We start from the raw sequence: 27,942 nt of genomic DNA, 5'->3' as shown, positions 1-27,942 counted from the left end.
CATTCTAAAATTCCATCACCGAAAAATCTGAAAGTTTTGTGCTTTTCCAACCCTCAGGTTGAGCGATTCCCCCACCAGATGTGAAATACCGTTCCGGTGGTCAGTTAGAGTACCGCTCAAAAGGTTATCAACTTTGGTTGTTTTCAGTGGAAAATGACCAACTTTGACAGTGTATTTCAGTGCCACTTGAATGTCCGATAAACTCAATTTTGTATGGGTTGGACAGAGAAAAAATAGCACATTATTTTTGTAGTTGGTCGTTTTTTTGTAAGGACATTATCTTAAAAGTTACAGGTTGTCAAAGTGAAAAACTCAGAAATTTCGCTAATATGCACTGAAATTAGTCGATTTCAAGGAGAATTGACTTTGATTATTTATAACTTCCATGGTAGTGACTCTACAAAAAAATTATCAACTTCAAAAATAAAGCTCTTCTTTTGATCTGTTTGATCCCATAAAAAGTTATTCTGTGGGACAGATAGTTTTATTGTGATACACTCTCAAAGTTGGACATTTTCAAAAGGCAAAATATGATATGTTTTTGGCCGTTACTGTAATTCTAAATCAGGCTGATTCGGAAGGATTACATCACGATACGGATGAAATACGAAAAAAGACAATTTTCTGAGAATACAAAACATCTGGATTCCTACAGTACCTTACAGAAACTCAACATTTTTCGAAAAATACAAACCAAAAAAGTCAGCAACACAAGTGCCATTAACATCAGGCGAAGTCATGTTTCTTCTTTTCGAAATTAAAAGTTTTCGTGTCAGAAACTTTCCAGAAGAACAATAAAACTAACTAGTTACATTCATCTACTATCTGAACATCTCATCAATTTCAGCAAGCTCCGCCCACTTTTTTTTCACTTTTTTCACTAATTTTTGTCTATTTTCGGCCTAACGCGTTTAAGATTGATGATTCTGCATGTAATTCCCTCGAAAACAACGGAAAATTGAGGAGAAATTTATCGAAAGAAAAGAAAAAGGAAAGAAAATTGGGGGAAAATAGAGGTTAGAGACCGGCCGATAGGCATCTTCCGAGTGTCCTTGCGGAGACTGTCCCCCCAATGTCTCTGCGTCTCATCTGAATAGAGAGGAGCAAACAATTTGTATGTCGAATATATTTTTTAGTTTCTCCCTCCTGTGACTCAATTTTTGTGATTTCTTTCAGAATAAACATATGGACACTGCTCTTTGGTTACTGTACAGTATGAGCATATATGCATTTTAATTCAATGAAGTTTGATAAAACATATAGTGTCGGGAAATAAAGAAGGTAATGCGAGATGGACAAGCAGGAGAATTGTAAAAGGAATACTTGGGATGCTGCAGAGATTCGGTAATAGTTATTATGAAAGTGAGGGTTAAGTGGGAATGGATGAGAAAACAAGAAAATAAATTATTAAAAAGAAGAAAAAGTGAAAGATTATCGGAAAGATGGATTGCAGATCGATGACGAAAGTTTATTCCCAGCCTTGAGTGTGCCACTTCTTGTACTTATTCCATTCCATGGCAATCTTCTTCTTCTGTTCGCAGTCAATCTTTCTCATCTTCTTCTTCGATTTACGTTCAACTGGAGCGTTTCGGAGTGTCGTTTCGCCTGAAAGAAACAAAAAATTAATTGCAGCAATCGGATTATTTATGTTTTCAATGAACTCGAGCAAGACACAGAAATAAATGAAAACCTATTCTCACCGTTTCTTTGTAACTCTTGAAGAACTTCAATTCGTTCCACCATTCCATCGATTTTCTCGATACAAGCTCGAAGATTCTGGTATTCGTCTCTTCTTAAAAACTGTTGAGTCATCTCCAACAATTTGTCTTTCTCGCTACGAGAATCCATTATATCTGATATGCTGTTTGTTTTGGAGAGAAGGCAAGCTTCCTTATACCATCTGATGAACTCGTTGATTTTGTCGTGTTCGAGAACAGTATTTCTCTTCGCTTTTCGAATTCCTAGTAAGCGAATATAATGGCGCAGACGAGCGAACTTGATATCATTCTCTATATCAAGCTTTTCGTCTTTTTTGGGCGGTGCCGCAGAAATAGTGAGTCGACTGATGAGCTGCTCCGCTTCGTTGAACCATTCTGTTTCGAACTCTTCACGTTCTATATTGTAACCAAGTAAACTCAGTTCTGTACTTTGCTTGATCTTTGGACGATCTGATTTCGAAACGCCATTTTCATGCAACAAGCGAGAATACTCTTTTCTCAAAACTTTTACTTCTTCTGCTGTACAAAGTTCACCAAGAGTCGCCAACTTCTTCTCAACTTGTTTCTGTTCTCGATTCATCTTCTTACGGAATTCGTCCAATCGTCTATCTTTTTTCGACAAACCGAATCTCTTTCGTCTCTTTCTTTTTCCGGGTGTAGCTCCTCTCTTGGGTTTTGTGTCCTCCTCTTCTTCCTCCTCAGAATCAACTTCTTGAGCAGTTTCATCAGCTTCCGGATCCTGGTCGTCTCTCTCAAGATCATTGTATAACGTATCGTTTTCAGGAGAAGCACTTTTCTATAAAAAAAATCTGTTTGTATTTTTAAATAAATTCTGTAGAAAAGACGTACTCTTGCTTCTTCTGAATCACTGCTTGACTCCATCACAACTCGAGTTGTTCTACTCTTCTTTGCACTTGGAGGTCCACTACGACGGTAACTGCACGAAGGTCCTGGTGAATCATCGTGGTCGCTGTCATCAGTTTGAATTTCGAGCTTTACAGATTTTCTGTTTCTGACATCATCGCGATCACAATCATCCGGTGTCAATTCAGTTTCGTACTGACCTTTGAGCGGCTGTGGTCGTTCATATTTTATCTCGACATCATTATCAATACACCTGAAGCTTTTAAGATTTATATCCTATTCGTACAATTTAAGTTCTTACTTTTGAATATACTTCTCCAAGAGTTGTTGAATTTTGATTGCTAGCTTTGGATCATTTTCTTCGAAAGTCTCTTCTGAATCGCGAATAGCGTCACGAATCAACAACATTCTTTCTGTCGATTCAAGACAGTTCTTCTGAAGGACACTGTCCAACTCTTGCTTATCGAACATCTCAAATTTTGTTTTTTCCCAGTTTGCACTTTTTATAGAAAATTGTCCCATCCATCCACGAACAAAGTGTTTCTCGAAATAGTCTTTGCAGTTTTGTCCTTCTCTTCGTCCGCGACCAATACTTTCAGCAATCGCTCCCCAATTGCCCATCTTGAATCTGTGAGCAGCTTTCAGCAATTCAAACTCATCTTCGTGTGTCCAGGTCATTCCGTCACCATCTTCCAATGGTTTCAAGAGCTCGTAGTTGTGTCCTCGACGATGAGGAGGCGATTCAGCGCCGCATTGGAAACACTAAATTTTATTTTGAGAATAGTTCTGAGCGATTAAAAACTTACCAGCATACAAATGTTCACTGGGCATTCGTTACATTTAACATGTATAGTTTCGTTGACTTGCAGTGTACAATTGAAGCATGTTGGTGGCTCAGAGTCATCCGCCATTTAGCCTGTAAAAGAGAACGTAGTGTACTAATCGATCGTAGCGTTTTTAAACTTTAAGAAAGGAAAACAGTCGCGATTAAAACGATAACTATGAAGAAATATTGCTTTGAGCTATTAGATATATTACTTATCTGTTATTTTTTGTGCTTTAACGTGAGCGTTTTCATCAAAACTATATGAAAATCGATGGCGCTACAGGACAAGCGATTGCTTGCTTTGCAACGACACTCCGAAATGACGGCCGCGTGTTGTTTACCGTAAATGTACACATAGCCGAACGAAGCGGATTATTTTTTGAATCGCTTGAGTTCTTTTATTTATCTTGTTTTCAATCACATATATACCTTTTTTTCAGATTTTCTCAATCTAATTTCACATAATTTGATTGTTCCTTCACAACAAACAAACGTCATCTCAACATGGTGGTATGTTAATTGTAGTTATTTCGAAAAGAAAACCATCTGTTTCAGCTACCCCTTTCTCTTCTGAAAACTGCCCAAAATCACCCGATGCTCGTCGAGTTGAAAAATGGAGAAACGTACAATGGACACTTAAAGGCTTGTGACGCCTGGATGAATATCCATCTTGTCGATGTCATCTTCACATCAAAGGTTTGTGGAGAAACAAATTATTCGAAAGTAGATAGAATAATCCAAATCGTTCGCATTTTCGAAACCCAAACTCTAACCTATTCAATTAAAAATTATCGATGACGAATTTCCAGGACGGAGACAAATTCTTCAAGATGTCAGAGGCTTACGTTCGTGGCTCAACAATCAAATATCTCCGAATTCCAGAAACCGTATGTACTTTTCATTTAGTCTAAATTATTACATTGCTCATGTTTCTAGGTCGTCGATCTCGTGAAAACCGAAGTCAACGAAGTCCGTCGTCAACAACAACGCGAACAATCTCGAGGACGTGGTGGTGGTAGAGGAGGACGTGGAGGACACCGCGGAGGTGGCGGAAACCGAGGCGGACGTGGAGGTGCTCGATAAGACATGCAGCACTTTGATTGATGATAAGAATGCTACATGCTTCTTTCTTTTTTCACCTTGAATAATTTATGTATTTTTCATTCTCAGTCAATCACCACCACTCATGTTTTCCCTTCTCCCCAGATCTTCGTCGAGTCGGGTCTCCATTTTTTCTCCTTCTTTTTGTAAAATTAATTCATATAAATTCTGTGGAGGAACCTTACTTCTTTTTTTAATGCGATATGTCTCCAATATACCCGTTTAAACTAGACTACAATGTAGTCTCAACATGACCTTATCAACCACTGCAGACATTCATTGTAGTCCGCATTGTGACTATCGGCAATTTCTATTCGGCCATATTACGCCACTTTCTGGCAATTTTTTTCTTCGAATTGAATAGTTTTTTGAAAAATAGAGTTTCAGAATAATGTCTATGCCATCAATGAATCAACCACCTCCGCTGCCTCCGAGACCTATTGACGTAAATTTCTCAGTATTCCGTGAGATTATAATTTAAAATCAATATTTTTAGAATCAACAATTATCAAATCCAATGATGAGTTCAGGTTTCGGTTATGGAGGTTACAGTATGAACGGATTTCCTGGATCTGGAATGTAAGATTTTGAAATTTTAATGAAAACTTGTGAAATAATGCTCTAGAAACTTCGAAATACTCAAAAATTGTTTTTGGTTAAAAAAAATTGTTTTCAATAAAAGTAAAAGTTCACAACAAATAAACATTCCCTAAGCAATCAAATTTGAAGGTACGGAACCGGTGGAATGTACGGTGGAATGGGTTACGGTGGCTACGGTGGCGGTTTCAATCACATGGGATACGGTCAATCACCCGACAGTAATTTTGCTCGTCTCGCAGAAGAACAGTCACGTGGAGCATTTCAATCGATTGAATCAGTTGTAAATGCAGTTTCTTCTGTTGCAAATATGCTCAATTCAACGCATAATGCAGTTTATAGCTCATTTCGAGCAGTTATTGGAGTCGTTGAGCAATTTGGAAGATTAAAAACTCAGGTGGGTTATTTTACTTTGGTATTCGGATAACATAACATCTAGTTGATTTCAGTTATCATCAGTAGTCGTTTCGCTTGCACTCTTCCGTTGGATTTATCGTTTTTGGAGGTGGCTTCTTGTCATGCTGAAATTGAAACCAGCAAATTATGCAAGTGCAGCTGAAATGGCTTGGGGAGCTTCTCAGCCTTATGGTAAGAGTTTATTGATTTTCAAATTAAAAGTTTTATCTATGATTAGGAACTAGGTTACTATCTCATTAGAATCAGAGTCCAAATTGGTTGATTTTCCAGCAACAGACGTTCTTGGATCAACAAGAACCCCAGCAAGTGTCAATTGGCCAGCTGCTCTCTTCTGGGTTGTTGCCATCGGAGGACCATGGCTTATCTATAAATGTGTCAGTCAAATGGTTCAAGCAGCCGAAGAAAAAAGGAAATGGGCAACCGGGTCAGCAGCCCATTACACAGCTCAAGCACTTTTCGATTTCCAAGCTTCGAATGATCAGGAGTTGAGTTTTATGAACGGAGAGACATTGAGAGTTGCACCAAAAGAAGAGCAACCGAGAGTTAGAGGATGGCTGTTGGCGAGGTAACTTTGAGTATTTTTTACTTTTAGAATATGAAATTTTCAGTGCCGCTGATGGAAGTCGTATAGGACTTGTTCCTATCAATTATGTGCGAATAGTAGGAAAACAATCCCAATCTCCTCCACTTACTCAACAAAGCAATTTGGATTCATTTGTGGATGCGTTCCCTTCAAAAGATCTGAATTCTAATTTCCAGTAACCTCTTTTTGCATTTCCTCGTGTTTCATTAAAACGGGTTTCTCGAGTGATTGACAATCATAAACATTTTATTTCGTACTATAAGTATGAAAAGATTCCAGAGAGAAAGCGAAACAAGACCTAGTAAGTAAAATGAGAGAGTTTTTTGAAGAAGTGAGCGATTGAGAGCTCATACCCCGCATTGATTGAAAAAAGGAATGTATAAAACAAAACAAAAGAACATTAAAATATATGCTGTCATTTTAAAACTCGCGCCATTGATTGAGGTCCATAGATGGAATCTGACTACATGGAACCATATGACCCACTCGGAAAGCCTCACGTGGAATCATCTGAAATTGGGAAAGTTATGAGATTTCAAGAGACCAAGGGAAAACTAGAAAACTCACAGTAATTGTGTTAGTGTTATCACAAATCACTCTGCTCAATGAGCTCTTGCGGAGCTCAACAAGTTGACGACGTGTGAATACTCCTGGATTTTCATAGTAGAATCTGCAAAGGCGATAAGTCTATCTGTGTGTCTGTCTCAGTAGTCTGTCAGTACCTGTCTCCATCTCTTGTTCTCTTGAATTGTGGACCAATAATACATGCGACAGTTGGTCCAACGAGTCCTCTGATAATTGGATCTTCCAGCAATGCGCCAACCCATAAATCAATTTTATCAACTGATCCATAGATTTCTTGAAGCTTATTCCTCGTTCCCGTATTCAGAATCTCTCTTGATAAATGCTCGAAATTGAATGCAGACCCCATTCCACACAACTCTCTGTACTTAACGTATGCTGGATGTCCGTGATCTCTTCCTCTTTGAATATTGATTGTTGACAAATCAGTTGATCCGAACATGTTCTCTGTTACAGTAGTCGTCACTCTCTGTGGTCTCTTCACATTTTGAGAGAACATTCCTCTGATCAATGGATCAACTCCTCCTTCGTTCACAAGTACATCCGAATGAAGAGTTCCTTTTTGGAATGGAAGTGCACCGAATGTAATATTACGGAATGAAGTGTCGAGACGTTGATAGAATTCTTGAATCATTCCATGTCCGAATCGGAATGCAGCAGAAGTGAATTCATTGGCAACAGTTGAGTCAACATCCGAATCATATCCTCTATAATCTCCGACTACTGTAGCGAAAGAAGCGCCGAGAACTTTCGGAAGCCATTCCCGATAAACGATTGCTTGAACTTGAGCTCCGACCACTTTTCTTGCTTCTTGATAGAGTCTTTCTCCGTCCCAATGTGGATTTAATCTTCTGAATGCAGTTACGAGTCGGTTGTGTTCTTTTGTGAAAATGGTGTGCCATGCAGAGAGACCAACGAATAAATTGACACGACTGTCTCCAGCTGTGAAGATAACAGAGCATTGACCCCGATTTCTACATTTGTTCTGATCGAATGGCAGGACTGAAAATAAACTGAATGAAGGAGATATCAAAAAATTGAAAACTCACAAGCATTTCCATTGAACATTGGAAGTTTCAAGAAACCAGAAGTTCCATCACGGAATTTTTTGGAATCATGAACAGAAGATCCATAAATTGGAGAAGCATCAATGTATCCAGTGTTCTCATTCAACTGTTGACGTGGCTTCAAGTTTCCAGATCCACAAATTGGAGAGGATCGGGACACACGAATACATTGGGCTTGTCGGAAACTGAAATTTCAAAATAGGAATAGATTATCACCAATTTTTACTCACTTCGCATTAGCATCATCGAAAGTAATTGGAACAGCCATGCAACGACTTGTAATATTCTGACAGACATTACATTTTGAAGATGGAACGAGAGTGGTCTTTGCCATATCGTGAGAAATGAATTGTCCGAATTGCATAATAAGAGCATTGTAATCTGGAGATTCAACCGATGCTTGAGATGATGTCAGTTTACGAGTAATTTCACGAGGAGATGGACGGGCGTCAGTGAACAAGGATCCTGAAAACAGATTGGTTCGATTCTGAATCTGAATCCTTGATCTTACCAACTGGTTCCGAAACTTCATTATCATAAATAGTTGGAAGTAATCTGGTATACGGACGGTATGAAGATCCTCTTAATGGCTCTCCCTTCATGTTATTACAAGTTCCATCCATGGTACGGTAGAGCGCGTTGTAGCACATATTGGCTTCACAATCAGCTTCATCCAATCTTGGAGTGCAAGCATTTGCAGTGTTTGAACGGATTACCTGGTCGAGATCGACTGTTTGACGACGAGAGTTATCTGAAACTTTCGTTTTCAGAATTAGATTATAGTCAATTGGTTAGAATACCTTCAGTAGCAACAGCAAGTCTTTCTCTCCACATATCTTCTGCAGCAACAATCGGATCATTGATAATCTCTCTACATCTGGCATTTGAAGCGGTGTTAATGAAGGATCTAGTGGTTGGAGGTTGTCTGAAAATTGGTTTAATACTAGTTAGTCAACAGAAAGTATTCCAGATGTTGGTGAGTTTTAACCAATTCCATAATTACACCAAGACCGAAATGTTTGCCCGATAAGTAATTGGAACCTAATCCAAAATAATTGAATAATTGAAAAAAAGAAGAAAAGAAATAAAAATCATACGTGAACTCCCTGGTGAAATGAGTGGTCGCTGGTGCCTGAGTTGTCGTTGTAGTCGTTGTTGTAGTCGTTGGTGGTGGTGGAGGTGGGAATGTCCTTCTCGTTGTGAAGAATACAGATGGCCTTCTGGTTGCTGCTGGTCTTTGAACAAAGAATCGAGTAACTGGAGCAATGTCAGGAACAAAGGCAAATGTTGGAATTGGGGTTGTTACTGTGAAGACACGTGGAGTTGGACGAATCGTCGGACGGATGATATTTGGTCGTTGGCGTGGTGGAGGTGGTCGACGATTCACAAATGGACGACGAGTTTGAGTTTGAAGTCTTCTGGAACTGTGTTGGGGGTGAATTAAGAGGGTTTTTTTGGATTGATAAGTGGAAAAAAAGGAAAAAAGAAGAGAAATGAAAACATGAAACATAAATAAACTGAAAAGGACAGGGGACTCACGTAGTCTCAAAGTTTACAGTGGTACCCTCAAAAGCAATGAAAGGACCAGAAGCATCAGAAGCACCGTCTGAAAATGACGGAATAAACTGTTGCGGTGCCGGAGTTGTAGTTGTAGTTGCTGTTGTCGTAGTTGTAGTTGTAGAAGTTGTTGTTGAGGGAGTTGTAGTTGGAGCAGGCGTTGTTGTTGTAGTTGTAGTTGTTGGAGGAGGAGATGTCGTTGTTGTTGTTGTTGTTGTTGTTGGAAGAGTTGTAGTTGTGGTTGTCATTGGAGTTGTAGTTGTAATTGTAGTTGTAAAGGGAACAGTTCTCGTACTATTGAAGAAAAAGAAGAACTTTCTCGTCACTTTCTTCCCTCTTGATCCAAATGAGCTGGCAACTCGAATCGGAGGTCGTGCTGGTTGATGATGGAGGACAGGTGCGTGAGTGGATGTGCTGAGTCTACAATAAGCGTTAAAAAGAGAACCCAAACACCGCAGAACGCCTATAATCCATTTAAAGCTAGCCTTCTAAATCTGAAAATAACTCTCTTTTTTGCATTTTCCCCCACCTAACCAGTTTTTTTCTCGTGTACTTCTCGCACACTTGGGTCAAGAAAAAAAGACGAACGACACAATGACAATACAACTGTTCGGTGGATGGGGAAAGAAAACGAAGAAGCATAGCGAGATGATGACAAAGCGGAAAGACAGATGTGCGTATAGTGCGTGTAGAGAGAGAAAAGGTTTCAAACTAACTTCGTGGCAGCAGTGAAAGTTGGACGACGTGTCACTGGAGGTGGACGAGATTGTGGAGGAGCTGGGCGAACTGTTGTGGTGACTACTACGGGGGCTCTTGTCTGGAAGTTTAGTTTTTTAATTTGAAATAGAGAATTGAGATACCGTAGCTGCAAGTTTACGAGGTGGAGGCCGTCTTGGACGATTCGGAGTTCTCGTGGCAGGTCTGATGACGTTCTTTCGGGTGCAAGTGTTGCAAGCAAGTTGACAGTTATCCACCATCCAATCGGCATTTGTCTGAAAATTACGCAAATTTTCCAGTTGGAAAAATATCAGAGTCTCTAGTTTAAGCTGATTTTCAAAAGGTTTTCAATTTTGAATTCGACAATTCTTACAACTTCGCTCCACCGAAATGCCCAGTCTCTTTTTTCTGAGTCTCTCAATTTCGCACGCAATTTTCTTCGGTTTCGGTAGAGCGCGGTTGTAAGACGTGTGTCGTGATAATAGAAATCTTCAGTTTCTGAATACATGACTTTTACCACTGAAGTTTAAAAAAACTAGGATTTCAGAGATCCAATTTACAAAATATTCTACTAACTCCAGTTCTGAATAACCCCTAGTCTCTCTTTCCCAATCAATTCAAATCTCACCTTGCACTCTCCAACTGATGCCCAGAATCGACACCATTCGTGATGATCGCAACATCCATTTTTTAGACAGTGAAACCGAGAAGTGACAGGATTATCATCATCAGCTTCTGAAATTCCAGATCCCTCTTTTCTCAGATTCTAGACATCTTCTCTGACTCACCACAACCCGTTGGCATCCATAATAAAAGTAGAAGGCCGCAGCACGCCGCCAACGGTTTTGTCCACCACATTCTCTGAATTCTCATCTCTTTAGTCTAATTGTGCCGATTCACACCTATTATTCAAATTGCGAGTTTTAGAAGCAGAGAATTAGAAAGAAGAAGGCAGGAAGAAGGAGGAGGAGGGCAGGCGTCAATTGGTTTCGAATTCAATGTCAATGGGTTACAAGCGGAGGAAAAAAGACAAAAAATGAGGAGTAAGAATGGAAGACGATCAAAAATCAGGAGAGGAACGGAAGGAACGGAAAGATGGATCTCATCTCAAGAAGAACATTTCTAGAAGAAGAAGAAGACGTGGAATTTCAGAAGTAGCAGAAAACTACAAAGATCAATCACAAGTAAATGTCCGATGATGTTCTTTTTTCTCTTTCTCTTTCCGATAACAATTGTCTGAAGGAATGAAATGAACCGTGAAAACTGATTCCCTTCGGCAACGGCATTGTCTTGAACTCCTAACCAAGAAATAGTAAAGATTCAAATGACAAGCGTTTCCGACAATTGAATCGGTGTCTTGTCTACTTTTATCATCAAGTGTCCGTGCCGCCTTTTGGCAACATTTCAAGAGGTGTCTCTCTCTCACCCGTCGCCGTCAAATTTCGATTCGTTTTCACCCATCCAGGAAGATGCAAAAAATTATGAAACATAGAAGAAGAAGACAGAGAGGAGTCTAGATCAAAGCACACCCGAAATGTGACAAAAAAAAGAATAAAGCAAAGATTGAAACTGTCTGGAGACTGAAAAGAATTGCATGAAGTTCTAGTGGTTGTAAATGAAGGTGAAAGGGCATTTTTATGGTGGGAGACGGTGCCAACAACTGATATCAGATGTAGAAAAAAAGAGGAAGTGATAGCTGGAGAGGATAATTAAACTGGATAGGTTAAAGGAAACGGTCAAAGAATGGGAAATAATTAAACCGTTTGATAAACATGGTGAGAACAATATGAAAGTGAACTGGGGATTCCCAGTTAAAATGAATTGTGAGAATCTGAACATCCAAAAATATCCAAAAAGACCAACCATCTGAAATCAGGACTTGTGGAAAATATGAAACGTTTCGTGTTTTTGAACAACTTTTTTTGTGAACTACAGTATACATATTCCAGAATCTTGAACTCTTGGTTTCCTAAAATTTCGGAAAGGGAACATTCCATGGAAGACAAGTAGTCTCCTTTAGCCACTTTAAGTAACGGTTTGCAACGAAAGAATTCTCCAAAAAATGACAAAATGACTAGTCCGAACTGTGGTCTTCTATAGAACTATAGTTATGTCCAAAATTCTTTAAACAATTTTTTAAATATCTGAACTTGTTAAACAAATACCTAAAATATTTGAGTAATCAGATCACATCAGAAGTGATCTAAACTGACGCATCTGAACTGTTTGCCATGAAACATTGCCCCCACTCCCCTCTCCTTTTTCCATTATCATTCTCGATTTCTTTTCTCTTTATTCTACAAAATTGGTCACGGTCAATAATCCGTCAAAAAAGAGAAAAAGTCAATCAGGAAACCACAAAACGCCTGCTACTGATGACGATGATGTCGTTGACAATACGGAGAGAAAAAATGGTCGAGAAAGGAAAGAAGTGTAATAGGTTTCTTGTTGAAAAATGAACGCAAACAAAGAAGAAATACTGTCATTTATAAAAAAGAAGAGAGATCTTCTATCTGTGAAATAGTAAATGAAAAACTGACCATTTTCGGAGTGATACATACGTTTTTCGTTTAGAAGGAAGTTTCAAAAAAATGAGGAAGCTAATTTTGAAAGACACGCGGAACGGCAAGGGTAATATTTCAAAAATCGCTTTGGAGAAAGATTTTCTTTCAAAAAAATGATTGTAATGAAGTGGGCGGCATCTTCTAGACCTTTAATCAGAGATTTGAATCCTGAAAAACCGTCTTCCTAGGAGAGAAATGTTGATTTGAGGAAGTTTCCAGTAAACTTTGAGCTTTCAGACAAAAACTCATATAGGTAAAAAGATGGAGATTCCATTTTTTTTTGCCGAACCCAAAAATGAATTTCTATCTCAACTCGCCTTCAACTATGATCTTCCGTAAATTCCAAAAATTGTACATACCGTGAAACCTGAGGCACACTAGCGGTGCCTGTTCGCAGCGGTGTATCTCAGTTCCCAAAGGAAATATCAAAAAACTGATAACTGACAAAATATAGCTTAATTTTCATAGAATATTTCTCCAATTGGAAAGATTTTCATATCTTTAAAGACATCGGAGATAGGAGGCTCCAAACTCTTGCTAGCGGGTGCGTCTCTATTACAGGTTTCAAGGAATTTGATTTTTCATTATACAAGATAATATTCGGCGGAAATCATACTGATTGAGTTGGCCAATTAAAGTAATTAGAAGAATCAAAATGCATATTCAAAATCCCCACATTTTTTCAAATATTGACATTTCTTCTGAAAAGTCTTTTCTCCTTGCTAATAGATGAGTTCAACTCTCTCCCTCCTTTTTTGTTTAGAAATTCTGGAAAACAAAATAGAAATATAGGTCAGTGTAAGAAGGTGTTGAAATTGAGTAGTTTCAGCAGAAAAACACTTAGTGATTGTTGTTCCAAATAGCATGTATGAAGAATAGTGTAAGCGAACTTGAAAATGAGAAAGTAGGCGTTCTCACAGCAAGTACTCGGGAACAGAGAAGAGAGATGAACAACCCACGTCACACTCCTTTAATCATCAGATCAGGTACGAGAAAAAGTTGTAAAAAGAGAAGAAAACCATCTTATCTCAAAACTTTAAATCACATCAATTATCACTTGTTAGTATAGTCATTTTGGGAAGCTTGATTTGACGAATAGGTGAAACCGAAAAGAGAGAAAAATGAGGGAGATGAGAGAGAGCGAGTTGATCTGATAACGAACGAAGATGATTTGGAAACTACGGTTTATTTGATAATAGAAAAAGGAAAAAGGTATTGAAATCATAGATATTTGATGAAAAAAGGGAAACGTCTGAAGAGAAAAAGTACTTGAAAGTCTGATGGAGGAGGAGTGAAAACACATGTCATCGGTTTCGTTGGTGATGGATTCATTTTGTGTTGAAAATTGAAATTTCAAGCTTTCAGAAAATCGAGAAACTCTAGAAAGTTTTGAAGTCGAACAACATACTACTATATAAAAGACTGTACAAAGTTTCATGATAAAGCTGTAGGATTGCCGAACAAACAGTCGGATCAAAGGGAAAGTTTGTGGCATCATTATCTAGGATGAGATGCTGATTTTCTTAACGATCATCTGGTCATCTGACACTTCTGGGAAACTCTTTTGCCTCAACATGACTGCCACGTCACTCCCTTGAATCCTGAACTTCTGTTCTGTTCCGCCCTTCGTTCCTTACTTTTTTCCCAACTACAATATGGAATTGGTTTCTCGACTTGTCAGTTTCCACTACAAATCGAAACATCTCGAAAAACTATGTTGGCAAATTGGGAAAAGCGCGTCTCGCGCACATTTCGATTCGTCTCCTTTTGTGTAAAATAAAGAGAAAAGTTATCTTGAATGGACGGGAGAAGCAGTCAACAGACGGTTGCAGGAGGAGAAAAAACGACAGTTGACTGCGGGGTAAGGTCATACTCTTTTGCCATTTTTCTGTATGTACATGACAAAAGTGGCAAGTGTCAAGAACACTTATTACTATGGGTATTAAATACAACTATTGGGAAGATGGTGGAAGGAGGGGGACATCCAATTTAGAAGGGAAAATTGTATTACAGATTTGTTTCTTTTTAGGAGTTTACAGTGAAAAAAAAAACGAAAAATCTATCATATTTTGCCTTTTTCAGTTGAAAGTTCCCAACTTTGAAAGTGTGTCATAGTAAAACTAATCGTCCCACAAAATAACTTTTTATGGGATCAAACAGACCAAGAGTAGAACTCCATTTTTGAAGTTGCCCACTTTTTTGTATGAACACTCCTTGGCAAGTTATATATCGATAAAGTAATACCTCCCTCAAATCGACCCATTTCAGTGCAAAATAGTAAAATTTTTGACCTGTTGACTCAAAATTACTATAACTCTTTAGGGAGTGTCCGTACCAAAAAGTTGTCAACTACAAAAATGGAGTTCTAGTCTTGGTATGTCTGATCCATAAAAAATTATTTGGTGGCACAGTTAGTTTTACTATGACATACTCTCAAACTTGGGCATTTTCAACAGAAAAAGGCAAAATGTGATAGATTTTTGACCGGTGCTGTAGGTATCAGAGTCTCAAAGTTTCTACCTATCCTAACTTAATTCAAAAGCTCTTATCTTCATCTGAATTCATTTATTTTCACTTTCTTAGCTTCTTTATGTTACCTTAATAGTACACTAGCAGTTTCCATCACGAGACAAAGATACCGTATCCTTCCCCACAAAAAGGACTGACTTTCGAAAAGAGAATGTAGTCGTCGTAGTAATAGCCAAAAAACAGCAGCAATAAATTACGAAATTGAGGTCTCCTGTCAGGTGTATTTTATCAATCGCTGGCCGCTTTAAAGTGACCATTACCTTTCTAACCTCACTTTAAACTCCGCCCACTTTTTTCAAAATGACCTCGACACCTTCTATGATTCCTCTGCGTATCTTCACTATCCCTCTTTTTCTTTGTTTCAAGTTTCAAATAAGGACGTCATCAAGATTGAGGTCTTCTTTTTTGAAACGAAGAAAAAAGTTTCCAGAAAAGAAACTGACGACTCTCACGAGTCACTTGCATTGTCGGTCCTCGTTTCAGATGGACAAAACGAAACGTGTTTGTGTCCATTAATTGGCAATTAAAGTTTTGAACGGTAATTTGTTTTTGGCTGATTGACTACTTCTTGAGGTAAAGCGTCTTCTTCTTTTTCAGAAAGACGAGAACACTGTTACACTTAAAAGGAGAGAGTTATTTGATAAGAAAAAGAGACAGATGATCTTCGAGACTTCTTTTTCAAAGAGAAATGAAAGTGACCGGATGAAAAACAAATGAAACAGATAAAAAGAAGAAGAAGAAAGAATTGATAACAAGTTTAGGTGGTTTGGAGAGTAAAACTGTTTCCTTGTACTTCTGAATCTTGATATATGAGGAGAAGACCGGAAGGGGGAAGTTTCTGATTTCACAGAAAAATTAGATCCTAATTCTTGGGAATCTACTGGAGAAACTGCTCAATTTTTGACGTAGATTTTGATGAACGGTTTTCGAAATACGTATAATGAACAAAGGCTTTTGAATCGGTTTTAGTTATGTATCAAAATAAAACGAGCTACAAGGCTTTTTGTCAGGATGAAATTCAGGGCGTTATCATGAGAAGTTAACTGACAAATTTGTTTTTTTTAATGAACATGACTCACTCCATTTTTACTTTCAGAATTTGACAACTTATTCAGAATCCCCACGATGTTTGTTTCCTATTAATTGAAGTTCACCTAGAAAAATTTCAACTTACATGAAGTGAAACCAAAATTCAAAAAAAAAATCAGAATCCTCGTTCGGAAAAGAATGACTGGTAAAAAAACTTCTACATTTTATCTATCAACGTTCTATTCAAAGAATTTGTAAAGTTTCCTTGAATAAAAAAGAAAAAAACTACGAAATGAGGTTAACAATGAATTTAGGATGTCCCTGTTCTCTACCTCGGTTCATCGGACACAAAAAAAGAGTTTTTTTCACTGCAAAAAAGTTGGCACGGATGCAAATTAGCATGAAAGTACAGGCGGTAAAAGTACAATGTATCCTTCTCATTCCTCCTCTCCTTCTTCGTCGTCGTCGTCGCCACACCCCGACGATTCAGATGCAAATTCAGAAGTATCGGCTAAACGACGTGGCAGATGGGATGACAAGGTCATGTTGGCTGGAAACGGGGCGACCGAATGGGCTGGAACACGTGAGATGAGGACGAGACAAGAATCTTCAATGTTACAATTGAAATGATGAGACAATCCATGACCGAGAAAAAGTGGGATTACAGCCTAGAAAAGTGTACCAATTTTCGAGGGAAACACGATCTTTGGAACTTTTTTTTTTCAATTCTCACATGATTAGTTCTCGAAGTTTTCATATTTTCAGAATCCAAGGTTATATTGTAACTGAAGTTTATTATTTCCATTATTAAAATGTTCCTCGAGAATACACGGTTTTCCTTCAGTTTACTCGTTGTTATTGACATTATCATGACGTTTCGGACGGGACGATAGGCATCTGGAGGGCATGAGATTGTATCTTTTCATGAAGAAAGAGAGCCTCTCCCCCACCTCTTTTCGTATTTTTTCGCCGAATAAAGAAACCGATTGACTCCTGACACCTTCAGTTATCATGATCAACAATCGACAGAGAGGTACTGGCACCTTTTTTCAGTGAACCTTTGACGGCAAAACGAACAGCCTTGAAAGATTTCAAAAAAGGAGAAGACGAATGAAGGAATTCATCGAATACCTACAATTATGAAGAATAGTTTTGGTACTTTCTCATTAGAGGGATAGTGACAGTTTTCGAAAGAAAAAATAACGATTCGGAAAATGTATACGATGTGAAATAGTAAGAAGAAGATGAGATTTCGTGGAGGTCTTTGGTTATTCAAAGTTCGAAATTTCAATGAAACAGTCATTAGGGTAAGTAACCAAAACTAAAAAGATATAAATTAACGAAGAAAATACCCAAAATCAGAATCTCAAGGTCATCATATCACTAGCACCAGGCAATTTTCGGACTGGGCTCCATAACTCGGTTTATTCTGACTCTTTCCGCTCGAAATTCATTTAAATCTTATTCATTTTCGATGTTCTATCCATTTCCGTCGAAAAAACTGGAAAAATCGTCCTTCGCTCCATGAACTCATTTTCCATTTTGGTTCGAGTCGGATCGTCGCGTTGGAGTGCGGGGGAAAGTGGGCGGGGCGAACTCACACGCAAAGCACAGTGGCCGGCGGAACCCGGGAAATGTCGGCTGCAGTGATTGCATATAAAACTTTGTCGGCACGCGTTTAGTTTCCTCTTTGGGCAAATTTGAATCGGTGAAAATTAGAGAAACAAAAAGAGATAATAAGTTAGTTCTCGAACTTCATTCGTGATGATGTTGCACTGAAACTTCAGAAAGGGACTCCTGCTGTAAAAATTATCATTTACTGATTTCCAGCAATTCTTGAAAAGGCACATGATAGAAATATAAATAAAAACCAACACGTTGCTTCTCTTTTCCTAATCTGTTTATCACCAGAATTCCTTCCACATCGAACGACTTTTTGTTTACAGAGTTCAATTGGTTTAGAAACTTCAAAGTGTGCTCAAAGAGCACCCGCTTTCTTATCACAGAACAGTTCTCGTAACCTACAGAATACCTTATCACTCACGTGTCTTTCCCAAGTTCTCTGATCTACCGTTTCCCAGTTGGCTTTATAAGGAACGAGTTGAAATGAGAGAAATCGGAATTGGTTCTTCTCTCGAATTCTCGAATGCTCCTCCGATTCATCCGGGTAAGTTGTGAAGTATGATGTTCTTGTTTGTCAGTTTCTTAATACAGATTATTAACGGATTAAAATGAAACAGAGAGAGTGGTTGTTGGCTTTTTGTCGTGTGTAAAATATTATCAAATTGAATGATAATAGTGTAGTTTGAGTGTGTGTAAAGAGGATAACTAGCAGAAAATGTTTGGCACTTTTTGAGTTTTGCTCTTTTCAGGAAATGCTTAACCTGAAACATTCAATGAGAGTGTCTATAAACTGGGTTTATCAATCTTAAAAATAGTAGGGATGGGTTATTCTGTTCCAGCTGATAGTGGTTGACAATAGTCAATTTAGAAGCAAAAGCTATTAGCTCGGCACTGTTCTTAGAACTGCGCTCCCCGAAATGCCCTTAAAAATGAAAATTTTCCTCTGAATCTCTCAATTTCGCACACTGTTTTTTTCGGTTTCGGTATAGCGCGGTTGTAAGAAGCGTGCCGTGCTAAATAATCTTTCTAAATTATTTCAAATTGAACACAACAATGACCAACTACAAATATGAACGCGTTGGCTTTTGCTGTCCGCTTGTGCAGTATTTTAAATCCATGGATATCATACCCTCGGTCACCTAAAGTATCAGTAGAATATCTTGCGACGTCTAACTTTTGTTCAAAATAAAAATTTGCAATTCGCTTTTCTTTCTGCCAACTCAATCACAAAAAGGGTGTTTTCTATAAAATATTGAACCTATTGAAGTCTCTTTTCCTTCAGTATCACGCTTTTCTTTCTTTTTTGATTACTGTAGGGATTAAATAGTTCACGTTTTTAATTGAAAGCGTCGATTCAATAACAACTTCCACGTGGTTGTAACGGTACCCTTTCATCTCTTTTTTCTTCAAATACATGTCAATTCTTCACTAAATATGTATTCTCCATGTGTCATTTCTGTCGAACATCAAATTCTCACGAAAGTAATAAAAAAGAACTGAAGCTAGCAAGCACTCTGTTTTTTCCCACCACGTATTGACGTTTTCTCTCTTTTTTCTCTAGTAAAGTACACCCATAAACTGTTTGCCACTGGTACCTTTTCTTCTCATCTCTTCTCAATTTCTCTTCAATCATAACACACATATTTTCGTTCAAAGAACTGACAAAGTGTACCCGTCGGCTTTGGCTCCTCACCCGGCTTAACAGTCAAAAGAAGCTTGGCATCGTCTCTCTTTCACTCCGCCCCCTTATCAATTTCATTTCGGGATGGTGTCTCCAACTTTTTTGAAACAAAAAGATGTGTTTCAGTACACTTTCGATTCTTCTGATAAGCTGTGCCTTTTTTAATGTTACGAGCAGACTGCACCTAATCAATCTAAAATCATTTCAGAAAATCATGACTGCAAAAGAAGATACTCTACCTGAAAGACTGAGGTTTCATGGAGTTCACACGAATATTTTATGGAGAAATCTCATTTCAGAGTTTTTCGGAACATTCCTACTTTGTGTGAGTTTGAAGTTAATTGGAGATGACTTATTAATCTTCTGACCTTTTTCAGTTTATCGGTCTCTCGATCGTTTTCCAATTTCATGCCGGTGGTGGAAAGACGACAGAATGGATTGGGGTTAATATAGGATGGGGATTTGCAATTATGTTTGCAGTTATGGCAACGGCTAGAATGTCAGGTAAAAATGTTTTGAAAATACAAAAATAGAAATGGAGGGGGAAGTCTTGCCCTGGTTATTGTGCGAAAATTGAACTACCCTTTTTCGGACTTTCTTGATGTCTAAATTTGGGATCGACTGATGAAAAAAGTATCACAGTAAAACGAATAACACGGTTTCTTCTCAAAAAAATCCTGTTTCCAATTTTCTTTTTTTCGAATTTTCAACATCTTTTTTCTAGGTGGTCACCTGAATCCAGCCGTCTCACTTCTTCTTTGGTCTCTTGGACATCTCAAACTTGCTTGGGTTCCTCTGTACGCAATTGCACAAACAGCTGGAGCCTTTGTTGCCTCGTTGGCTATGTACTCTTATTATTATGGTAGCTTTCATTTTCTCATTAAAAAACTCCACAGAAAACTATTTTCAGAACAATTTGACGCATTCGACGGTGGAAACCGAACAATTCTTGGAGCCACCGGAACTGCTGGATGCTTTGCCAGTTATCCATCTCCAAATCTCGGAGTCTGGGGTCCATATATTGATCAATGTGTCGGAACTGGGGTTCTCGCTTATTTCCTCTGCGTCGTCATCGATGAGAGAAATCAGATTCCAAAGATTTGGCATCCAATGTTCTTTGGTTTTTTGGTGATGATGATTGGAACTGGATTCGGAATGAATATTGGATATCCAATCAATCCAGCAAGAGATCTCGGACCAAGACTCTTCAGTTATTTCGTTTACGGACCAGGTGTTTTCCAGTAAGTTATAAATTCTCAATTCCTCAACATAGAGTATTTAATTTCTTTCAGTTCTCCCTATACGAACTATTGGATTGCTCCTGCTCTTGCCCCATTCGTTGGTGCTCTTGTCGGTGGATGGTTCTACCATTTCTCCCTCGGAATGCACAACCCAGATATCGAAGAAACTGAAAATGCTTCAATTGATCAATCACCAAAATCAGTGGAGCAACAGAAACTTCTTCAAGCTTAGATCTATGTACATTTTTCATTGAGTTTTAAAACAGTTTTAAAGAAAACATCTATAGCTTTTTTGTCAATAAATTACATAAACATTGAGTATTTGAATTTAAAGAATCAAATTGAGCAACACGGCAGAAACTGCGAAAAGGAAAGAAGTAGTAGAGGAAGATCCAGTGTCGATCATATCAGAGAGTTGGATGTTTGGATTGAAGTTAGCCTGGCTGGTATAGTCGATAGGAGCATTCTTTGCAGCCCAAACAAAGTTAGAAATCATTTGAACTGATGGACCAGCACGATCATATGGAACCATGTGTCCAGCTCCCTTTACAGTCAGAAGATCAATGATGATGTTTGCTCCGTTTGCATTCTTTCCGGAATAAGACTGCACGTATCCAGCCAATTGTTTGTTGTCACTGTAGTACCATGGAACACGATCAGTTTCGGTCTGAACGAAAAATCGATGTTTTTGAAGAGCTACTCGAGTTGAAACTTACAGTGAGACCGTTGTTTTTTGCGACATTTCTTATATGCTTGGCATCTCCCAAATAGTTACAGACGGTGTCAACATCTCCATTGTAAATCAAGAAACGGAAATCAGTTTTCAGATTCTTGATGATGTTATCGAAGAACTGATTGGTGTCGTGATATTTGAGTATGTAGTCGTCATACATTTTATCTCTGCAGTCTGCCCAGGTGTTGTTCTGGTTTTTCCATTCTTGTGGAATATTCAGAGCGTTTTGAACTTTGTCACTATTCAAATACGTCCCGACAGCATCCTCGTTCCAACAGAAGTAAGAGAACTGATTGTCGTTTGAGAAGCGATTGACGAGGGTCTGGAAATACTCACTCCTTTAGAGAAATTGTAATTGGAACACTAACAGCAGTATTCTTTGCCAAGTTGGAAGTTCCTTTGAAGCTTCCAAGAGTTTGATATTGTAGATTCTTTTTAATTGAAGAAACTCCGCTGAATGCACTTCTTTTCGCTCTTTTTCCAGCACCTGATGGTGGTGGAGCTTGGAAAACTGACTTATCGTAGCACTCTTGGTAGAAATTGTATTGATCAAATCTGAAAAATCATAATTTTCATTTAAAGCGATGATAGTGAACTTTGTTTGATTTACCCTTCCTTATCTCCATTTTGGGAAATGAGTGGTTGAATGAGATTTCCGCAAGTCGTGTTAGTTCCGACATAATCAATACTATTGTTAGTGGCAGTATATTGAGAAAAGTCAAAGTTGTCGATATCTGTTCCATTTGCGCACTCTGTCTTGATTCTATCCCAGTTTCTGTAAGAATTATGATTTTTTAAATCTCTTTACTTTTTCATTCTTACTGAAGAGAAACACGCCCGTGGTAGGCACTCCACAGAGCAAGAGCATTCAAAAGTTTCTTCACATCCATGAATCCGTTTCCGATGGCAGATCCCTGAAAACACAAGAAATTGAAAAACTGAATAAGAAAAACTATAGTAACCTGGAAGTTCTTATTTGGGAAAGAGCCGTTGTTGATTCCTTGAACAATGAGATCAGTGAGCATCGGAATATAGATTCCAGCATATGATTCACCAGAGAGATAGAAAGTACGGTTGACGTATTTTGGTTGGGCACTGAAAACAGAACATCAAAACTCTTTTTGTGTGAGAAAATGTTGCTTACACATTGAAGAAGTTGGTCAAAGCGAGCAAGTTTTGAGCAGCTGATTGATCGTCATTGGCTTGGGAGTATCTTGGAGTGGTAGTGTCATATGAATAACCGACACCAATTGGAGATTCCAAGTACAAAACGTTGGCTTTCTGAAGTATTGAATGATGAAGCTTTTAAAAAAATGTTTTGTATATTTTCAGTTCGAATTGGGCGTGTGTAACTTCAGTTACTTGTTTCTTTGACAAATCTGAATGAATAAAAGGCTTCACATACCGCATTCCATGCGTATGGGTTTTCATAAAGTGTTTCTCCGTCAAAATTCACATAAAATGGACCGAGTTCTTCAAATAACCCTCCCAATGAGGAGCATCCTGGTCCTCCGTTAAACCATACCAATAATGGATCAGTGTCTGGATTGGAACGAGATTCTGTCAACCTGAAATCATTCCCTTTTCTTCATTTCTATTCTTCTGGTTTCTCCCCGCACACTCATATTTAAGCAAACAGACAATTGCTTCCATTATCAGATACTTTTTTACTCGATTTGGCAAGTATTACGTAAGAATTATGACTGATTAGATGACTACTTCAGTTTTTGCTGAGGTGGAAAAATGGTGAAAATAGAAGGAGAAAAAGATGACTGGAGTTTGATGACAATCAATCAGAAACGATGATTTTCTATTCTTAGGGAGTTGGGAAAATTTTGCAGAGGAAATTTGTTATATTCAGACGTACAGTACCCCTCGAAAATGCGTATTGTCAAGGTATTTTATCCCTCAAATCGACCAATTTCAGTGTAAAATAGGGCGATTTTTGAGCTGTCGTCTTAAAATGACCATAACTTTTCAGAGAGTGTCTGTACAAAAAAGTTGTCAACTACAAAAATTAAGTTATTTTCTTGGTCTGTATAATTATTTAAAAATCTATTTGACGGGAGAATCAGTATTAACATGACACATTCGCAAAGTTGTCCAATTTCAACTGAAAACGGCCAAAATTCACAACCTTTTGACCGGAAAATGTATCTTCGCCAAGCTCTATCTACGTATCGACAAAATTAAGAATCTAGAAATGGAAAATATTAACTTTAATAATTAATCTCTTTTCCATACTCTATCAAAATGGAACTCTATCGAAATGGAATAATGAAACTTGCTCCCCTGATACGCTTTCCAATGTCGTAGTTGTTAACTCAAATAACAAAACAAAAACTAATACTTACTGATCATCTTTCAAAACCTCTTACTCACATATAATGCATTCTCCATGTTCCATTAGCATTTGCATTCACATATCCGGAATAAGATTTGAAATTAGTTTTGAAAAGAAGGCCAGGTAAATTAGTAATCAAATCCTTTTCTCCTTGACAGATTACTGTAGTTGCCAGAAGAGCAACACCAAGAAGAGAACGGAACATTCTGAAAATGATCATTAAAAATCAAAAATAGTGAGACAGAATATTTGTAAAGGACTGCAATAAAAGTGTGGTGAGAAATGTAATATGAATTCAGCCGTGATAAAAATGTAGAAGGTTTCTTATCAATCTATCAACTCCTTCTCTTTTTGAAGTCGCCACATTTTATGGTTTCGAAAACTGTAGTCGCTATGTAATGTTGTAACAAAGTTTTATTAGCACAATAATAACATTTGAATGCTCAATATTGTTTTATATAAAATGTTTTCAGCAAAATCGGAATGATCTGTGAAACCATTTTGATCAATTTGAGACGTAGAACTATTTTATGATTGTCAAATACGTGAAACCACAGTCTCTCACTGGAAAACTGGGAAAATATGCTCCAGTGAGAGTTTCTTCGGCGCAGTGTCAACATTCGAGAAACCACTCAGACACTTTATGGAACTTTTGGATCACGTTGAACCAGTTTTTGACTTTTTCAGTAAGCTGAAAACTAAAATTCAAAGCTTTATAGAACGGACACATGCTGAAACTTGTTAGATAGTTAAATTGATAAAATATTTTGAGAAATCGAAGTTTTTTTTGGTTTATATAGTATCCCAACGTGAAAAAAGATTGCTAAACTTTCCAAAAACTGCTTCAGAATTCCTCAATTCTCAGTTTTCAGACCAGATTTTCTTTCATCTTCATAAGCTCATCAAATCTAATCCTTTTCACTCGAAAGTCATATCAATCGTCCTCATTTTCGATATTCTATCCATTTCCGTCGAAAAAACTGGAAAAATCCGTCTAGTCTCGAAAATCGTCCTTCGCTCCAAGAACTCATTTTCCATTTTGGTTCGAGTCGGATCGTCGCGTTGGAGTGCGGGGGGAAAGTGGGCGGAGCGAACTTACACGCGAAGCACAGTGGCCGGCGGAACCCGGGAAATGTCGGCTGCTTGTTTTCTATGTCTAGAACACACTGCATCGTTTCAAGTTCAACTATTAGTATTCGAATTGAGAATTTTGTCGAATAGAAAATTTATTTCTGTACATGTTTTATGATTTAGAAAGTTGATGACCGTAGCTGTTATATGCACATAATGGATTGTTGAATACACGAAAAACTGTAAATTATGAGAGGAGAAATGAAATTAAAGCAGATTCAGAAGATTAGAAGATAGCAGTGCAGAATTGTGGCACAGTTGGTTTTGGTGGAAGAGTTGTAGAGCTGGTTGATGCTGGAGTGGTGGAAGATGGTTGTGGTTGTTGTTGTTGTGGTTGACCATCTCCTCCGAAAAGAGCGGAAAGGAAGTCAGATCCTCCGAACAATCCACGGACTTGCTAAAAATGAATTATCCGATTGGTTGATCTCTTATTGTATCACAACTTACAGTTTGCATCTGAGCCTGAACGGCGTTTTGGTAAGCAGTTTGTTGAGTGTCGAAGGTCTGCAATTCGGAGACCTCATCAGAAGAAAGATCACGAGCGTATTGACCACCGACGTAGACTTTGTTGTTCTGAAAATAAGAGGATTACGGAATGGAAGTTTGGCAAATAAGAAGGTCACTGCTACAGTAACCCTTTCTTCCGTAGGAATAATCTTCTTCAAAATAGAAAATAGTATTTACTTGAACCATGCATCCATCGAAATAGTATTGAGTGGTTTCCTCAGCAGTACAGAATGATGGCTTTTCTGGAGCCTTTGGGATGGATCCATCATCTGGAGCGTTTTGACTGCTGACGTCATTGCTCTGTTGTTGCTGATTTCTTCCGTGAGCCATCAAACGGTTACGGAGATTCTCGCGACGTTGGTTGAGGATTTCACGGAGTTGCTGGAAAATCAAAAAGATACGTTTTAGCAATAATTCAAATGGTTTTGAGTTTTGAGTTCGGATTTTTCAATGAATTCCTATCCAAACTACCAAAAAATTCGTAGACTTACAGTCTTGTATTGCTCAACTTCAGTCTGGTAAGTGGCCAATTCGCTTTGCTCCGAAGAAGTCAAGTTACGGAGACGGATTCCATTGGCGTAGAGGACATTTCCAGTGACAACGCATCCAGTGGATCCACCGGCTCCAGAAACCGAAATTGTACCGATTGAGAGCTGACGCTTCTCACGTGGAAAAGCAAGAGCAAAGACGAAGAGAGTAGAGAATACAATAAGCTTCATTCTGGAAAGAATTTGGTATTAGTTGGGACGAAAATAGGAAAAGACGGAGAAAAGATGAGGAAAAGACGAAGATGAACAACCATGCAAAATAAGTGAAAATGGAAAAGTGTCGACCAAAAAGCAAGGTAATTTGGCATTCGAAAACGAGGAACGCATCCAGCTGACACGGTCTATTTATGGATGGGATAGAGACGACAGTAATCGACAGAAAATAGATGGATACACACACGTACACAGACGAAGCGTGAAGTGCACTCTGATCCGGGTTAATCCAGAGAAAGAAGAAAATTGGAAAGAGAGAGAAACTAGCAGAATCCGATGATCGCGCAGTTCGACCACTTTTATAAAGAAGAAACGAGACGTGGAGAGAGAGAAAAAGAAATCAAGTAAGGCGGGGCGAACTGAGAGAGAAAAAAGAGAAAAAGTAGTGAGGGGATCGGATGGAAACATCTGGAAAAGAGAGTGATGAGAGAGATGAGTCACGGTGAGATGAACTTTTCTGAAAATGATGAAAAACAACAACAATGTATTCGAATAAAAAGGAGGAGACAGGTTCTGAAATATGAATGATTTCATTGAGAGGAAAATTGAGGTCGTTTCTATGATTTCGGATGAAAATATAGAAAAAATAAACAAATTGAAGATGGTGTTGTTTGAATCTTGGTCTTCCGAATTTTCCAGCGATTCTGACCGTTGTAGTGCACCAGTACGGTAAGATTACAGTAGCTCTTCAATGATTTTTAGAATAGGAAAAGATCTGAGAACCATTTGTAACTATCTGAAAAAATTCAATGTTCAAATGGCAAACTATAAGCTCTCGAGACTCCTGTAGTCTCAGTAGTGTCCTCCCGAAAAAGTGTCAACTATACAAGTGGTGTGAAGAGTTCGAAGAAACCCTTTTCATAAACTTATAGATCATACTCTAATACTACGGCACATTCTCTTAAAAGAGTAATTAAGATTGTTCTTTTGGTTTTTGACCAATCAACTTTTTCCTGTATTGTTAGGAATCTCATAATGGCGGAAAAAGTAGATTGAAGGATACTCTTGTGTCCAGTTCTCACCTCAACGATGTCTTCTAAACAAACTTGTTTTTCTACATATTCATCCTTGTTCTCTTCCACTCAAAAAAATCATAAAATGACTCATTTTCTTTTAAAACAATTGGTCAACTAACAGTTGTAAACACTTGACAGCTGTTCTTGATATCCGAATATCTTCTGAATCTGCACTCCTTCTTCTTCTCCGAAATCTTCGAAATCAAAACCATTGAGAAAAAGATGTGAGTGAGTCAATATTTTGCGAGTCGGTTGGCAGTAAGTTAAAATCAAACAAAATATGTGATCATGAAGGTGACTTTTGGGAAAAAGAACGAGAAACGGACGTCGAAATGGAAAGTTTTTGCGCAAACAATAAGAGACTGATCGTCGGGTCGAAAAGGGGCGAATTGGGCAATCCATGAAATAAAAGAAATTGGATACCTGGGATTGAGAAGAATAGAAGAAAAGGTATTTGGATCAAGTGGTAATTTGAGGAAGACGAGACATCAGAGGTCAACTGAAAATATTAGAGAAAAAGGTCTCTCGCAGTTAATTCTGTTGGCAAATAGTGACGTGGCAAAGGGATAGAGAGAACAAACGATATCAGTGAGAACTTTAAAATAGGATGACTCTTTTTATTTGTCTCCTGATAAAACAATCATCAAAAAAGATCAATCAGGGATGGATTTCTTTGTTTCTTAACCCAAATTCCTCCCCTTTTATTCTGAAATTTTCCAAAGTTTTTGTATTTGATCAGCATTATTTTGAACTT

At 38.1% G+C, this 27,942-nt stretch overlaps 8 protein-coding genes across 8 annotated transcripts; 4 read left to right on the top strand and 4 right to left on the bottom strand.

The window, feature by feature from the left end:
- Positions 1 to 1,468: 1,468 nt before the first annotated feature.
- On the bottom strand, positions 1,469 to 3,493 carry GCK72_006462 (uncharacterized protein; the record flags this gene model as incomplete). The annotated part of the gene is made up of 5 exons (XM_053725637.1): positions 1,469 to 1,605; positions 1,701 to 2,514; positions 2,568 to 2,835; positions 2,884 to 3,344; positions 3,389 to 3,493. The coding sequence occupies 5 exons, from the start codon at positions 3,491 to 3,493 to the stop codon at positions 1,469 to 1,471; spliced, it is 1,785 nt and encodes a 594-aa protein (XP_053589831.1).
- Positions 3,494 to 3,912: 419 nt separating this feature from the next.
- GCK72_006461 (uncharacterized protein) lies at positions 3,913 to 4,491 on the top strand (the record flags this gene model as incomplete). Its single annotated transcript, XM_003113796.2, has 4 exons — positions 3,913 to 3,918; positions 3,964 to 4,104; positions 4,218 to 4,295; positions 4,345 to 4,491. The coding sequence occupies 4 exons, from the start codon at positions 3,913 to 3,915 to the stop codon at positions 4,489 to 4,491; spliced, it is 372 nt and encodes a 123-aa protein (XP_003113844.1).
- Positions 4,492 to 4,900: 409 nt separating this feature from the next.
- On the top strand, positions 4,901 to 6,285 carry GCK72_006460 (uncharacterized protein; the record flags this gene model as incomplete). The annotated part of the gene is made up of 6 exons (XM_003113662.2): positions 4,901 to 4,954; positions 5,006 to 5,088; positions 5,239 to 5,503; positions 5,556 to 5,694; positions 5,794 to 6,088; positions 6,132 to 6,285. 6 exons carry the CDS (start codon positions 4,901 to 4,903, stop codon positions 6,283 to 6,285), a joined length of 990 nt encoding a protein of 329 aa, XP_003113710.2.
- Positions 6,286 to 6,526: 241 nt separating this feature from the next.
- On the bottom strand, positions 6,527 to 10,887 carry GCK72_006459 (uncharacterized protein; the record flags this gene model as incomplete). The annotated part of the gene is made up of 13 exons (XM_053725636.1): positions 6,527 to 6,616; positions 6,674 to 6,776; positions 6,829 to 7,690; positions 7,738 to 7,940; positions 7,986 to 8,220; positions 8,267 to 8,506; positions 8,556 to 8,680; positions 8,853 to 9,173; positions 9,295 to 9,732; positions 10,029 to 10,129; positions 10,173 to 10,304; positions 10,658 to 10,764; positions 10,818 to 10,887. 13 exons carry the CDS (start codon positions 10,885 to 10,887, stop codon positions 6,527 to 6,529), a joined length of 3,027 nt encoding a protein of 1,008 aa, XP_053589830.1.
- A 5,690-nt stretch (positions 10,888 to 16,577) lies between these two features.
- GCK72_006458 (uncharacterized protein) lies at positions 16,578 to 16,781 on the top strand (the record flags this gene model as incomplete). The annotated part of the gene is made up of 1 exon (XM_053725635.1): positions 16,578 to 16,781. One exon carries the CDS (start codon positions 16,578 to 16,580, stop codon positions 16,779 to 16,781), a length of 204 nt encoding a protein of 67 aa, XP_053589829.1.
- Positions 16,782 to 19,669: 2,888 nt separating this feature from the next.
- On the top strand, positions 19,670 to 20,928 carry GCK72_006457 (uncharacterized protein; the record flags this gene model as incomplete). The annotated part of the gene is made up of 5 exons (XM_053725634.1): positions 19,670 to 19,780; positions 19,833 to 19,959; positions 20,180 to 20,317; positions 20,366 to 20,696; positions 20,748 to 20,928. The coding sequence occupies 5 exons, from the start codon at positions 19,670 to 19,672 to the stop codon at positions 20,926 to 20,928; spliced, it is 888 nt and encodes a 295-aa protein (XP_053589828.1).
- A 96-nt stretch (positions 20,929 to 21,024) lies between these two features.
- Positions 21,025 to 23,978, bottom strand: GCK72_006456 (uncharacterized protein; the record flags this gene model as incomplete). The annotated part of the gene is made up of 9 exons (XM_053725633.1): positions 21,025 to 21,363; positions 21,413 to 21,751; positions 21,798 to 21,984; positions 22,040 to 22,204; positions 22,252 to 22,343; positions 22,392 to 22,524; positions 22,574 to 22,710; positions 22,835 to 22,997; positions 23,812 to 23,978. The coding sequence occupies 9 exons, from the start codon at positions 23,976 to 23,978 to the stop codon at positions 21,025 to 21,027; spliced, it is 1,722 nt and encodes a 573-aa protein (XP_053589827.1).
- Positions 23,979 to 25,130: 1,152 nt separating this feature from the next.
- Positions 25,131 to 26,130, bottom strand: GCK72_006455 (uncharacterized protein; the record flags this gene model as incomplete). The annotated part of the gene is made up of 4 exons (XM_003113739.2): positions 25,131 to 25,301; positions 25,352 to 25,477; positions 25,589 to 25,792; positions 25,903 to 26,130. The coding sequence occupies 4 exons, from the start codon at positions 26,128 to 26,130 to the stop codon at positions 25,131 to 25,133; spliced, it is 729 nt and encodes a 242-aa protein (XP_003113787.1).
- Between the last annotated feature and the right edge of the window lie 1,812 nt (positions 26,131 to 27,942).

The sequence above is a fragment of the Caenorhabditis remanei genome, chromosome II, assembly GCF_010183535.1.
Source record: "Caenorhabditis remanei strain PX506 chromosome II, whole genome shotgun sequence".
Taxonomy (NCBI): domain Eukaryota; kingdom Metazoa; phylum Nematoda; class Chromadorea; order Rhabditida; family Rhabditidae; genus Caenorhabditis; species Caenorhabditis remanei.
Note: the sequence above shows the minus strand (reverse complement) of the source record. Positions and strands in the feature narration are given on the sequence as shown.